The sequence below is a fragment of the Gossypium arboreum genome, chromosome 11 (assembly GCF_025698485.1).
Source record: "Gossypium arboreum isolate Shixiya-1 chromosome 11, ASM2569848v2, whole genome shotgun sequence".
Taxonomy (NCBI): Eukaryota; Viridiplantae; Streptophyta; class Magnoliopsida; order Malvales; family Malvaceae; genus Gossypium; species Gossypium arboreum.
In genome coordinates this window covers 98,571,808-98,587,479 of record NC_069080.1, presented here as the reverse complement: position 1 = coordinate 98,587,479, position 15,672 = coordinate 98,571,808, and the positions used below count along the sequence as shown (strand labels likewise).

Below are 15,672 nucleotides of genomic sequence, written 5' to 3'. Positions count from 1 at the left end.
CATTAATATTGATCTGTTATTCTAGAACTTGCTTGATCATGCATGTCAAGACCACATCTTTGATTTGATATGTCGAAATGATAAAGACACTTAAGTTTAACCCACTCACTCCATAAAAGCCTACCTTCATAATTAACCCTTAGTAAACCCCCTTGAGCCTAACAAACCATTATTGATTTACCCTCAATATTAACCCATAACCCATTATTGTTGAAATCCCCTATATTAATTTGATCCCTTTTAGTCGAGATTTGATTTGAATAAATTGCTTAGCTATGTTTTATCTTTGATATCTAGCCTATATTATTTGAATTGTTCTTAAAAAAAATACATACATACTTACATATTAGTAGCATTTCTTTGTTTTTGAGCTTAAGTTTGTATTTCCATATTCTATGAAGAAAGGTTAAATTCTAGTATCTTCTAAATTAGGAATGTAATTTATTAGTTTAGTATTTTTCTAGTTAGGTAATTTTTCAATTCAATCTCGATTCTAACCTTCTTTTTCAGCTTGTGACCACACCCCCTAACCAAAGCCACGTTACAATCCTCTAAAGACCTTTTGATTGATATATCATCTCAATATATAGTGGTGGTGATTTGATTTTCACGCAAGCCTATGGTAATAACTTTGCATATTGACTATTTAGTGCTGAACTTGTTGTCTTTAAACACCTCGAGTAATTTGAGTGAATCTTTAGTGAGGATATGAAACTCTGTGATATTTTGAGTCAAAGGTAATTACTTAGATGATGGAAGACACCTATGTTTTCGTGATAAAATGCTCAACTTGGAATGTTTGAAACTCTGATGTTCTTCTAGTTGAATTCTCAATGTATGATTACTTATGGATTATTTTGAGATATTATTGACAGAAATTATAAGTTTAGAAGAATTTGTTTTTGATTGTGAGTTGAGGATTTTGCTTGAGGACAAGCAAATGCTTAAGTGTGGGGGTATTTGATAAACCATAAATTATACATATTTTTATCCCATGCTTAGCACATTTTTGGATGAATTATCCCTAAATTTAGTAAATTCGATGCTCCTAATCCTTTAATTTCATGTTCTATACTTAGGTGAGCATAGGAGAGTAAAAAGAGTGAGAAACGGGCCAAAAAAGGAGAAAATGGGCCAACGTGGGAAATCAACACGGCCTGGACTTCCTCACACAGGTAGATCACACGGCCGTGTCTTTTTAGCAGAATTGAGCACGACTTACACGGGTAGACCAGACGCCCGTGTAGTTTTAACAGGCTCTAACACGGCTTAGACTTCCTTGTACGGGTAGACCACATGCCCGTGCCTATTTAATAGTTTTGACCACGGCTTGAAGCTATCGCACACGGGCGTGTCCCTGCTGGGCCCCAGTATAGTTCTATTCGGAAAAAGGCCACTTTTGAAGGATCCTAGGCATTCTAAAGCCTATATTAACACCTAGGAGGAGGCACTCAATGGACACACGGAGTAGGAACCAAGGAATTACTCGAAAAAAGCCGATCGATCCATCTCAGAAGTCGGATTCCTCTTCAAGAATGAAGATCTCCCTTCAATTTCCCTTCAGGAGTTTTGGGTTTTCTTTATGTTTTGTATTATTTATTCTTTTGAGATGTTTTCTTTTACAATTATGAACTAAATCCCCTAAATACCTAAGGGAAATAAAACCTAAGACTGATCTTGTTATTATTATCTGAATTGTATGATAAATATTTGACTTATTCTTAATTATGTGTTCTTAATTCTTGTTTTGATATTCCAGGATATTTATTCAAGTATTGATGTGCTTAGTCAGAGGAGAAAAAGTCCCTGCCTAACAGTAGATCTAACATAATTAAGCAGAGTTGATTGTACACCTAGAGATAGGGTGACAAGATTTTTTCGGATTAGGGTGAAACCTAATAAAGGATTCCATAGATCGAGTTAATGTAACACTAGGGAGTTAATTAGAAAGAGATTTCAATTAATCAACCTAGGGTTAGACGTTGTTAGTCTTAAGAGAGATAAAATATAAATTAAGGATTTATACTGATCAAGTCAAATGAATACATCGTCTGATTCAGAGTCAAATAACAAGTGAAGTCTAGGTGAATTTTTCCTTGGGTATTGTATTAATCAATCAGTTTTCCCAAAAGTTTTTCCCAATTTTCTTTCTGTGCGTTCTTAGTTTAGTTAATTAGTTTAGATAAACAAAACCCTTAATTTTTATGCTAGATAATATAAAGAAAGTTAATACTAGTACTTTTAGTTCCTTTTGGGTTCGACAATCCGATCTTGCTAAAGCTATACTACTGTTAGACAGATGCGCTTGCCTTTGTCATGATAGTTAGTTTTAAAGAGTGATCATTTGTAAAAATTTATAAAACTTATTGCAATCGTGATATCATCCACGATCATGGAGTCATTTGTTCTGATAGCCAAGATTAGCCATATGCTCAATTGGAATTGTAGACGACATAATTATCATTCTCAGTATTTGAATCAAATGCCCACTTCGATTCTTTTAAGGGATTACAAACTTATTTAGATTATTTACTAAAGTAAGTTGTCTTTCTTGCACTATAAATGTTTTTACAATGCTAACTATCTTTAGTTTGAACTTAGACAATCAATGAGCTAATATTTGCTTGTCACAATTTCGCTATGCATGCAAAATATAAAAGATAGAAATACAAAAGACATAATAGTGAAATGTGAAATTAATTTTATTTATTTATTCATCGTTCAAATAAATAGAAAAAAATTACATGTTTACTACAATATGGGCATATTTCCCAACATAAATACCAACCAACAAGAATCCAAGAAAACTTGCCCAACCTCAAGAATGCACCAAATTTAGAACAAAGGAGAAATACTTAAAAAGCAATGATTTTGATTATAGCAATCTTGGTGGAGAGGATAAAAGAAATGAAAACTAAAAAAAAAAGGGAACTTTTGTAAAGAGTAGCAAAGAGAAAGGGTTGAAGAAAAGAAGTGGAGAATGTGGAAACAAAATTGGGAAAAATTAAGGAACAAAATATTTCTACTATTTTTTTAACAAAGAAATAGTACATACAATAAAAATAAAAATAAAAATAAAATAAAATAAAATCAAAACAAAACAAATCCAAAATCACCCACAACGCCACTATTTGATCCTTATCAAAACAAAGTTCTTAGAGTTCAAAGCTGACCCAAATTCCACTAAATGGGTGACTCAAATAGAGGCTAGCAAAAAGAATTCCACTTCGCTCACAGAGTAATTCAAACACAAGACCAAGGGTAAGTTAAATCCTTACCACTAAACTAAGAGACTCATTCTTATTTATACTTGCCCAGAAAATAATTTATTAACCAAAGGTTCAAAGATAAGGATTGGGACGAAAAATTGCAAAAAAATCAATAAAAAGAATTCAAACCCAGAACCTCTTACATACAAGCACAACACTTAACCGCTACAATAGATCAATTCATTTGACAAAATTCCTACAACTTAAATTCAAAAACAGAACGTGACCACTCTTGGTTTCACTAACCCAATTTCTTCTAACCTGATTTTTGAGATGTGACATAAAAAAGAACTCACAAATTATAAAAATTAAAAAATTAATAAATCAAAATCAATAAAATATAAAAATTAGCATTGAGTATATGTGGATTGTCATGTAAACCGTCAGATTTAAAAATTAATATTTTAGTCGATATTCTTGTTAAAAATCATTTTAACTTTTTTAGAAGGTTGATAGTTAAATTTAACTCTTTTAAAAATTAAATGTCAAATTTAACTAAAATAATAATAAAATCAAATTAACAAAAAATTTAAATATTGAAAAACTAAATTTAATCTAACACCTTTTATAAATGTACTACTTTTATTAAAGTCAAGTGTGATAGATGACACATCAATTAAAAAAAGGGGCATTTTACAAGGAAAATCCCTTTTTTTTCTAAAATTATGGAAATAGGGCGACTTTTTAATTATTTACTGGGCTAGGCCGTTTTTCTCGAAATCACGTCCACGTCAGCGCTACTTTATTGTCCACATCAGCAAAACGCTCCCCCAGGGAAGCGTTTTGTCCACGTCAGCAGAAATCGCGTCCTTGAGGGCGCGCTTTGCTGACGTGGACAAAATGCTTCCCCGGGGGAGCATTTTTGCCCTTTCAATGGTAAAAAATTTGACCGTTGGCTTCCAACGGTCAGAAAAAAAAACTATAAAATGGCCCCCTAATTCATTTTTTCACACAAATCACTCTCAAATTCTCTAGTTCTCTCAAAATTTCAATCCCTTCCTTTATTTTTCACACAATTCTTTGTTTAATCTCGATTTTCTTTCAATATTCCCTTAAAAAATCTATCACTTTTTAGTGAAAATTTCTTAAAATTCCATCAAAATTTTACCAAATTTCTCTGTTTAAATTTTTTTTGAATTTAATTTTTTTAAATTAAAAAAATACCATCGTGCTAGCAATGGCCAGAGAACTAATCCGTCTTGATAATAAGCACATCTCCGCTGAGCAAATGAAAATGGTAAGTGATACTTTAATTTATTTATGCAAATTTAATTTTCATTTATGCAAATTTAATTTTTTTAATTTAATTTTCAGTTATGATGTTTGCATTAATTAATTTATGTAATTTTAATTAATTTTTGTTTTATAATTTTTTATAATAGTCTGTAGATCGGGTGTTAGAATGTTACATTCGTAATATGCCTAGTCCTCCATTGCCCTTGATCGAGAATTACTTATGGAAGCGGGATTACGCACGTGGCCACGATAGGTAGGGGTGCAAGTTGGACCGAAACTAATCGGTGCGTTGATAGAGAGGTGGAGACCCGAGACGCATACTTTTCATCTTCCATGCGGAGAATGCACTATCACTCTACAAGGCGTGCATTTGCAATTAGGATTGCCAGTGGATGAGTACGGAGTCACCGGATCCACATCATCTAGTGATTGGAGCGCCGTATGCTACAAGCTTTTGGGTGCTATACCGGATTATATTAACGGAGGTTGGATCAGATGGGCTAGTTACGAGACACATTCCTAGAGCCGGATAATGATTCGATAGAACTCGAAAGAATACAATATGCTCGGGCATACATTCTCGAGATTATTAGAGGTTATCTGATGCCGGACTTGTCACGAAACCTTGTACATCTGAGATAGCTGTTAAAACTCGTAGATTTTAGAGCAGCCGGCGAATTGAGTTGGGGGTCTGCCGTGTTGGCAAAGTTGTACAAGGAAATGTGCGGTGCGACGCTACCGAACAAAGCCAAAATAGGAGGTTGTCTATTACTACTGCAATCATGGGCACAGTTTCACTTTCCATTTTTACGTCCTCGAGTGGACCATCCATATACATTTTCACTAATAACGAGGTAAATTTTATATTATATTTTACAATTGTTACGTAGATTTAGTATATAATTGTTCTATGCTAAAAAATTATTTAATTAGGTGGAACCATTCGGTGAGTTATGTCGGAATACCCAACTCTCTCGAAGATATATGGCTTCTATTAGACCAACGATCAGATACATAAATAAGTATTAAATAAATTATATATAATTAATAAAATAGTCATTTCATATTTAGTATTTATATTTAGTATTATGTATATAAGTAATATTTTTATCATGTTCATATAGTTTGAATGGACACTATACGACGATCAGGCAATTCGGGCAGTAATTCCGGATGAATACGTTCAAAATCCGAACGCTTGGTATGTGAAGGTCCCATTGGTAAACTATGTTACGGTCGAGATGCACCAATTAGACAGAGTATTGCGACAATTTAAATTTCGACAACCGATTCCCATGGCACCCGAGGTGTTTGATGAAGAGCATAAAGTCGACTGCCAGAGTTCATTATATGAAGCGTCCCACCCACCATATATCTTTTCTAACGCCTTCTGCTTAGCTACCCAAGCCTTGTGGTAAGAGGGTGTGTACCTCAACTGGCTACAAATATTGGCAATTATGACAGGCACTGTAGTTCTAGGACCCGCCTTCACTGTCGGTAGTATTAAGGTAGCTATCATTCCTGAATTCATCTTGGGATGATCTCCCGAAACACCTATCAACGAAGTAGGTTAAAAATATCAACAGTACACAATAATAGTAATATTAAAAAACCCTAAACAGTTAGTGGTACTATATCGGTAGCACGTGTATATGGACCTTTGTACTTTTTTATCTCCCACAAGCCTGTCATTTTCCTCAATGAAGCCATGATTTTCCATGAACATGTACCATCTTACACTGCACACTTGGCCTCAAACTTATCGGGTTTAGACTTGATCACATTGTAGTTAACCCTGTTCGTGATGCTATGTTGTTTTAATGTACCAAGAAAACTATTTTTATTTGAAAACTCTTTACCAACTTCCAATTCACCCGAATCCAATGAGGAATTTGTACGATCACGCCTTCTATGTGGTAGATCTGGAAACTCCAACGCATCATCTTGAGATAAATTGACATTATGCATGTGAGATGGAGGTGAGTACGCCTTGAATCACGCATCTTCTTCTTCATCATCTGAACCCCCTTCAACATCTTCAGGTATGGTTGGAACAGTCTCTAGTTCAGAAAATAATGCAATTTCTGCACCATCGGGGCCAGCTTCTCGGGGTGGATCCGCATCGGACTCATCATCTGACCGATCATCGTGTGTAACGTACGAGGTCCCCTCACCGGTAGACGTTGTGGGGAGTACATCATCCCTCATTGTGGACGTTTCACAACGTCTCCAATCAGATGTGGATTGCCAACCACTTGAAGTTGATGTCATTCCCCAGTACGTATTTCTAGCATCAAACATCGACCCACTGAGGTGCATGTCCCATCCACTAACGGAGTGTCGTGCAAGGGTCAGGTGTTCTATACTGCTACCAAATACGGGCACTTCCGTGTTTTTCCACCCACTAACGGAGTGCCGAGCAGGGGTCAAGTATTCTTCTCCACCAGTAGGAAATGTTGAAGTTCCAAATGCATCATTTGGCGATGAAAATTGTACATATAACTCAAGATAGGGTGGTCCACTATCGAGATGAGTCTGCACCATTGCCTCTAAGCTCCGAGCACCTTTGATGTCGAATGAGTCGTATGTAACCGGATCAACAGAAGCACAAAATCGATACTTAATACACAAAACTTTCATTGGCGTCGTTCAAAAGATTTTGCGCCTAATTCTTTTACGAAGTTCTGTCAAATCTATGTTCTGGTTAAAAACTAGTCTCATTGTGTTCTCCGATAAAAAAACAACACCATTCTCGGTGTTACAGACCTCACCATCATAGTAAATAACAGCACTAATACGTTCACTCATCTTAGATTTCTATTCTTCTTTATCTCTCAATTTTTTTTTGCTGTAAGTTATGCAACCTGAGAATAAAATTTGGCTCATTTATAGCCTCAGTTTTTCTACGAACTACTGTAGCAAAAGCGCGTCCACGTGGGAGCTTTTTTTCAAAATTTTGCTGACAGTGCATCCTACTTGAAGCTTTTTTGACACTATTTGTTCAGAAACGTCTACTCAGAATTATTTTTTTACGAACTAGTGTAGCAAAAGCGCGTCCACGTGGGAGCTTTTTTCTGAAATTTTGCTGACAGTGCATCCTGCTTGAAGCGTTTTTGACACTATTTGTTCAGAAACGTCTACGAACTACTGTAGCAAAAGCGCATCCACGTGTGAGCTTTTTTCTTGAAGCGTTTTTGACACTATTTGTTCAGAAACGTCTACTCAGAATTATTTTTCTACGAACTACTGTAGCAAAAGCACGTCCACGTGGGAGCTTTTTTCCGAAATTTTGCTGACAGTGCATCCTGCTTGAAGCGTTTTTGACACTATTTGTTCAAAAACATCTACTTATAATTATTTTTCTACGAACTACTGTAGCAAAAGCGCATCCACGTGGAAGCTTTTTTCTGAAATTTTGCTGACAGTGCATCCTGCTTGAAGCATTTTTGACACTATTTGTTCAGAAACGTCTACTCAATTAACCTAAATTAACCCTAAATTAATCAATTAACGCTCATTTAATCAAGTGATTAATCGAAACGCTGAAGTAATCGAATTATTTTTCTAATATTAAAATAGTATGTGTAAACCATTATGTATCAATTAACCCTAAATTAATCAATTAACGCTCATTTAATCTAATAACCCTAATTTAATTAACTAACCATAAACCCTAAACTCTAATTTAGCATTTAGTATTTAAAATTAATAGTTAATTTTATGAATTAACCCTAAAATCCTAAACCACTAACCACTAACCATAAACCCTAAACCACTAACCATAAACCCTAAAATAACTAATTGAAAAAAGGGGCAAAAACGCTCCCCGGGGAAGGGTTTTGTCCACGTCAGCAAAACGCGCCCTCAAGGACGCGATTTCTGCTGACGTGGACAAAACGCTTCCCTGGGGGAGCGTTTTGCTGACGTGAACAATAAAGTCGCGCTGACGTGGACGCAATTTCGAGGAAAACGGCCTAATCCGATAAATAAGTAAAAAGTTGGCCTATTTCTGTAATTTTAGAAAAAAAAAAGGGATTTTCCTTATAAAATGCCCAAAAAAAGGGAAGATCTTTTTGGAAAAAAAAATAATAGAGGAAAATCTCTACCCAGGTTTCATCCAAAACTTTTCTTATGGATTTAAGCAATGTACTCAATCAATTTGCATTTTTTTAAGAATAATTATAAAATTATAAAAGCACTTAAAACAATGTATGGATACTAATGTGGCACCAACAATTCGTCAATATTTTTTTCCTAATGATGTCAGAATTTGGTAACAGACAAATAGTTTAAATATTCACTAATCATAGAAAAAGTTGAGGTATCCAGTTAAATAAAGAAGTGTAGTTTAAAATATAATTTGTGAATTAAGAAAAAATAAATTTTTTGGTGTTTTTCTTAAAGGCATAATGATAAAATTGTCTGTCCATTTAATTTTTAGCTGAATTTGATATTTAATTTTTAAAAGAATTAAATTATTTTTAATAAAATAATAATTTTTAATATTATTGGTGTGATAACTTGCATGATAATTTATGTGTACATTATGCTAATATAATATTGTTAATAAATAATTCAAAAATATAAAAATTAAAAGATTAAAATAAATCAAAATCAAAATTAAAAATATAAAAAGTTTATAAAATTAACACAGAGTACATATAGATTGTCATATATGCACTCATATTTAAAATTTTAAAATTTTAATTAATATTTTTGTTAAAAATCATTTCAAATTTTTTAGTTGAAAAAAAGAGTTAAATTGAAAAAATAAAAAAATAAACGTACTACCATTTTTAAGTCGACTACTTTTATTAAAATCTACATGTGATACCTGACACATTTATTATAATGAAAAAGGGTAGATTTTTGGCAAAAAAAGGTGAAAGATTTCTATCCAGACTTCGTTTTGCATTTTTTTTTTGTTATTTCTAAACAAAACAAAACGTGGTTAATTAATAATAATATGTAGAAAAGAAATTATTTTAGAAATTGCTGTGAAATTTTACAAATTTATTTATCTATACTGTTTTTAGAGACAAAAAAAAGCTGTCTTATAGAAAATATTTTAACAACCACATTAATGAAAACTTGTCACGTAGGACGTGCTTTCACTAATGTGACAGTGAAAATACTTTTTATAGGACGAACTTGTAGGAGAAACACTAAAAATGCGTCCTACGTGATGTGTTTTTACTACTCTGTAGAATACGTTTTTAGTGTCTCTTCAAAAATAACATAAATCTGTAAATTTATAGAATTTTAACACAGTTTCTAAAATAATTTTTAACATATTTTATAAATTAACCGAGACAAACTCCTAGTTATAAACTACTACAAACTAATGATTTAATTTATAATTATTGTTTTTATTAAATTATTTTTAAAATATGCTTAATTTAATTAAGTTGAAGCAATTGAAATTATTTATTTTGATGATTATGGTTTGACGTCATTTTATGTTTGATTTAATTTTAAGTTTAAATTCTTTAGAGTTAGACTAATTTGAAGTTTACATATTAATCCCATATTCACTTGAAAATAAGAAAGGTGATGGGATCCAACTTTATAAATATATAGTTCCCTTCCCATTTCAATGCTGTGCGAAGAGAGAGAGATGGCAAAAAAAGAATATGTCCCCCTGTTCGAAACAAGGAAAGTTAAGGGACGAATACTGTTCAGGTGCATTGCAGCTTCAATCTTGCTTGGCATCTGCTTCATTATCATGTATAGAATAAGATATTTCCCAGTTGGAGGAAAAGCTGAGAGGTGGACTTGGATTGGTTTGTTTCTTTCTGAGCTATGGTTCTCGTTTTATTGGCTTCTCACCACTGTTTGTAGATGGAACGCTGTCATCCGTATTCCATTCATACACAGGCTCTCTCAAAGGTACATAAATATTTTAATTATGTTGTCATGCTAGTTTGTTTCATATTTCATAATTGACTATTTACGTTAAATTCCTTACTTTCAATCTTGGAAAGGTTCGGAAAAGAACTACCGGGCATCGACATATTTGTGTGCACGGCAGACCCGTTGATAGAGCCACCGAGCCTGTTGGTGAACACAGTTCTATCAATGATGGCATATGATTATCCACCTGAGAAGTTAAGCGTATATCTATCAGATGACGGGGGATCGAATTTAACGTTTTATGCCATGTTAGAGGCTGCAAATTTCTCAAAGACATGGCTGCCTTTCTGCAAGAAGTTCCAAGTTGAATCAACGTCTCCTGAGGCTTACTTTAGGACAGCTTCTGAACTAGTCAATGTCCAAGAGTGGCTTTCTGTCAAGGTAAATTTTAATTTTGAATAGTGGCTTGTTTTCATACACCGAAGATGGACCAATCATGCATACTGTTGAATGATTGCTTCCAATTTTGCTTTATTGTGCAATTATTGATGCAATCTTATTGAAAGAGCAAAATGGTTAGGTAGAGTTTTATGATGGGAAATTATTTAACACAACAACACTCACTTACATGAATAAGAAAAAAACACCATAATCTTACAAGGGAACAAATTTTCTAATTTTTTCCTAAACATTCTTTATGTGAGGATGCTTATTTATATTTTTTTTGATGAATGCAGAAATTATATGAGGACATGAAAATGAGGATTGAAACCACCACAAAATTGAACCAAATTCTAGAATACATTCAGAAGCAACACAAAGGATTTCGTGAATGGGACTTTGTTTCAAGCAAACATGATCATCATACCATCCTTCAAGTGATTACTCATTTCATAAATTCTTAATTGATAAGCTTTGAATAGTTGAGCTTAATTAGTTAATGGTGCTTTAATTAATGATTCTTAGATACTAATAGATGGAAGAGACACCAATGCTGCGGATATTGAAGGAAACCCTTTGCCAACTCTAGTGTATTTAGCAAGAGAGAAAAGACCCCAATATCACCACCATTTCAAAGCTGGTTCCATGAATGCTCTTGTAAGTTAATATTATGCATGTTTAAATATAAAAAAAATACAAAAAGCTTATAAAATTAAATAATTGTTGGAACTTTTTTTTTATTGCAAACTTTTAAGTTATCATACCCATAGTACTTTTATAGACGTTTCATCCAATAGTGTAATTGATTGAAAAAAAAGAAAAATTGGTAGGAGATCAAGACAAATTTTCGTCCAATTGAGTTAACTGAGTGAAAATAGATGTTTGAAGCTTAATTGATAATCGTAAAACAATTTAAGTTCGGATGATTTTTTACCTTTAGTTTAGTATATTTTTATACTAAAGCATGTTATATATAGCTATATCTTTTCTGGAAGGTATATTAATTTGCTTGTTATTGAATGACTTTTATTGTGAAATATAGATCAGGGTATCATCAAAGATAACCAATGCTCCAATTATTTTGAATGTGGATTGCGACATGTATTCCAACAATTCAAAGACAATCAAATCTTCTTTGTGCATTTTCATGGATGAAGAGAAAGGAGATGAAATTGGTTATGTACAGTTCCCTCAATGTTTCTATAATCTCACTAAAAATGAAATTTATGGTAGCTCTTTACGAGTACTGCTACAAGTAAGTAATTCAGCCTATAATTGAAAAGGTTTTATGCACACGATGATTAATCTTGATGATGATCTTGTTGGTTCTCTTTGGTCTGTCTGTGTTGGTTATATCAACAATGAAGCTGGAGGTTCTAGGATTTGACGCAAATGGAGGACCAAGCTATATGGGCTCAGGATGCTTCCACAGGAGAGAGACTCTTTGCGGGAAGAAATATGAGAAAAACTATAAGGTTGATTGGAAGAAAATAAATGATAAGAAGGTTAATGAAAGTGCAAGCGTCCTTGAAGAAACATGCAAAGTTCTTGCAAGTTGTACTTTTGAACACAACACACCATGGGGGAAAGAGGTGCATTTCATTCTTCCTCACCATCCCGTATTTTAATTTAGTCGGTTAATTACAATTACCCATAAGAGGTGGTATATAACTAGTTTGAGTTAGAATTCTAACGTTTGCAGTCTTTTTCTCTATTTCTAAGCATTGACATGTTTAATGTTACATAACTACATGAATTTAATAGGTTAAAGGTATCACTTCATTAATAAGTTTTTGGTGGCAGATGGGTTTAAAGTATGGAACTCCGGTGGAAGATGTAGTTACAGGGATGAGTATACAATGTAATGGATGGAAATCCATATACTTAAACCCTGAAAGGGAAGGCTTCTTAGGAGTTGCTCCAATAACATTATTGCAGAACCTGGTACAACATAAGAGGTGGGCGGAAGGTTTACTTCAATTGTTCTTTTCAAGATACTGCCCCTTATTGTATGGACATAGAAAGATCCCTCTTAAACTTCAACTTATGTACTCAACTTACAAATTGTGGGCTGCAAACTGCTTGGCTACATGGTATATTGTTGTTGTTCCGTGTCTTTGCTTACTTAAAGGCATCTCATTGTTTCCTAAGGTATGAAGCTCCTAATTCTTAAGTATCTATATCCTAGGATGCTATATGAACGACTGTAAAACCATGGCCTTGTGCAGATATCAAGCCCCTGGGTGCTCCCATTTGTATATGTTACCTTTGTACACCGTGCCCATAGCCTTGCTGAATTTCTATGGTGCGGAGGCACATTCCGAGGTTGGTGCAATGATCAACGGATATGGTTGATCAAGAGAACAACTTCATACTTATTTGCCTTCTTCGAAACCATCTTGAAGCTATTAGGGTATTCACAGCTAAACTTTGTTGTCACTGCTAAAGTAGCTGATGAAGACGTCTCAAAAAGATATGATCAAGAGCTGATTGAGTTTGGTGCTGCTTCACCAATGTTTGATATTCTAGCCACACTTGCAATGTTGAATCTGTTTGGTAGCTTAGGGGCAATCAAGAAGGCCACCATGGATGCAGATCAGGACTCCAAGGTTCTGGACCAATTTGGGTTGCAAATTCTGCTCTGCTTGGTTTTGGTTACCTTAAACTTGCCAGTATACCAAGCACTCCTTTTTCGAAAAGACAATGGCAAGATGCCTACTTCAGTTATGTTCAAGTCAATTGTTTTTGCCTTGCTAGCCTGTATGCTAGCCATGTATTGAATCACTAATGATTCTGTTTTAATTTTGTCAATAAAAGAGAAAATAAACTCTAGTGTTTGTTATTCAAACTACGAGGAACAGATCAAGTAGTTTAGATTTAGCACGTAGTGGAAAATTGAAATCTATTAAATTAAAAAAAAAAATCATGCAACTTGAAGCGTTGTCATGGTTACATTATCAAAAGTCAGAACATTTATAAACTTCATTTAAAAGAATCATTACTCCCTCAATAGTTTTGTGTAATGCCCTAAATTTTATAATTTTTAAGTTTAGTTATGTTAAAGTAAATTAATTTAATTTAGTGGTTAAAAATTTTATTTACTTATATGAGATTTTGTGTTTAAATTTCTTTATTAAATTTTTTTCTTTTGTCCCTTTATTTAGCTGTTCACACGTAGGTTATGTTTTATATTTATTTGTTGGCAAGAATAAATTTACTAATTTAATAGTAAAATTTTAGCTTACTTATAAATTTCAAGTTCAAATCTTGTTGCATGCAAAAACGAAATTAATTTAAACAAACTGTTAGGTGGCAACTAATTAAATTAGATGGGATTTTATTTGATTTAATTTTTGAAATTATTGGAAGTTATCCCCAAAATTCTCCTTTGTTGCCGCCCAACTCTCTCCCCTAGTCTCTACCTTCCGGTTTTCTTTTTTTGTGTTTGATTATTGATTTTTCTCTGTTGTTTCTCTTTTCAAGCTCCATTTGTTTTATTGAAAAATAACTTCTGAAAAATAATTTCTAGAAAATGATTTACTTTTCTAGAAAAGAAAATATTTTCTGGTGTTTGGATAAATCTCTATAAAATATTTTCTATTATTTGGTAGATTTCTTAAAATATTTCATAAAAGTTGTTTTCAATTAAATAAACATACATTTGAGATTTTTTATTTTTCATTGTTTAATTGAAATTATTTTTATCTATAATTTTATATTTTACATTGTTTTTGCATATATTAAAAATATTATGTTAAATTCATATTCATTACAACATCATTTTTAATTACATGACTACTAAATGGGTATTTTTATTTAAAATGTGACATCAACAAAATTGACAAAAAATTTTAACGATGTCAACAATTAGACTTGATTTTCAAATTTGAAAAGTAAAGGGATTATACAAAGGCTAAATTACAAATTTGTGAAGTGTATATAGACTTATGACATATTTTAACCTTTATACTACAAAACATTTATTATTGATATATTTATAATTGAAAGAGATATTTATTATTAAAATATTAATATTAAATATTTTCAATAATATGTAAATAGTATTATTTAAAATTATTATTTTTAAAATTTATTATTAAAATAAAATTGAAATATTAAATAATTTATTAAAATAATAAATTATATTTATTATATTAATAATTTATTATATGACTAAATATAAATATGTAATATGTAATAATATTGAAAAATATAATATTTTAAATATTTTAAAAATAAAATAAAATTTATTATCAATGTAATAATATAAAGCTTGATTTAAGTTATTTTTATATAAAATAAAATTATCTATAGATGAGCTCTTTTTCGAAAAATGACTTACGCTTTTCAAAGTGGTAAGTCATTTTACAGGAAAAAGGACTTATTTTACTTTGACCTGTAAGTCATTTTCCGCTGACTAAACTATTTTTTGTGAAACAAACACAGGAAAATGCAGAAAACATTTTCCTAAAATCTTTTACATGTAAACAAACGGACCCTTAGTCTCTTTCCATCTTTCTTTTGTTTTCAACCCTATTTCTCCTAGTAGCCGTTCATTTGCTATTGTTTCTAGTGTCACTCTTATCTGTGTCGTGTCATTGATTCTTTTGTGTTATTTCTGTGCCAAGCTTTTGGATGGATGGTTTTATTGTCCCTGTGTAAGTTTTGTTGGTGCCTTATGCTCACGCTGATATATGCAAATATTCTGAGTGGCATACAATCACATATTGGTGTGATTAGTTGGACGGAGTGGTCTGTAGTGAATGGAGGTAGGATTATTCTATTTTATTATACCATGCTTACGTTGATATAAACATGTTTCTGATGTGATTTTTTGCTTGTGGGCCAATGCACACACTAAGTTTTATAACTC

The 15,672-nt window shown here is 32.5% G+C and overlaps 1 protein-coding gene across 1 annotated transcript; it reads left to right on the top strand.

Annotated features, from left to right (window-relative positions):
- Positions 1–10,037: 10,037 nt before the first annotated feature.
- On the top strand, positions 10,038–13,647 carry LOC108472682 (cellulose synthase-like protein E1). The gene is made up of 8 exons (XM_017774232.2): positions 10,038–10,394; positions 10,490–10,799; positions 11,096–11,236; positions 11,325–11,456; positions 11,842–12,054; positions 12,167–12,391; positions 12,603–12,950; positions 13,028–13,647. The coding sequence occupies exons 1-8, from the start codon at positions 10,102–10,104 to the stop codon at positions 13,577–13,579; spliced, it is 2,214 nt and encodes a 737-aa protein (XP_017629721.2). The 5' UTR covers positions 10,038–10,101; the 3' UTR covers positions 13,580–13,647.
- Positions 13,648–15,672: the final 2,025 nt, after the last annotated feature.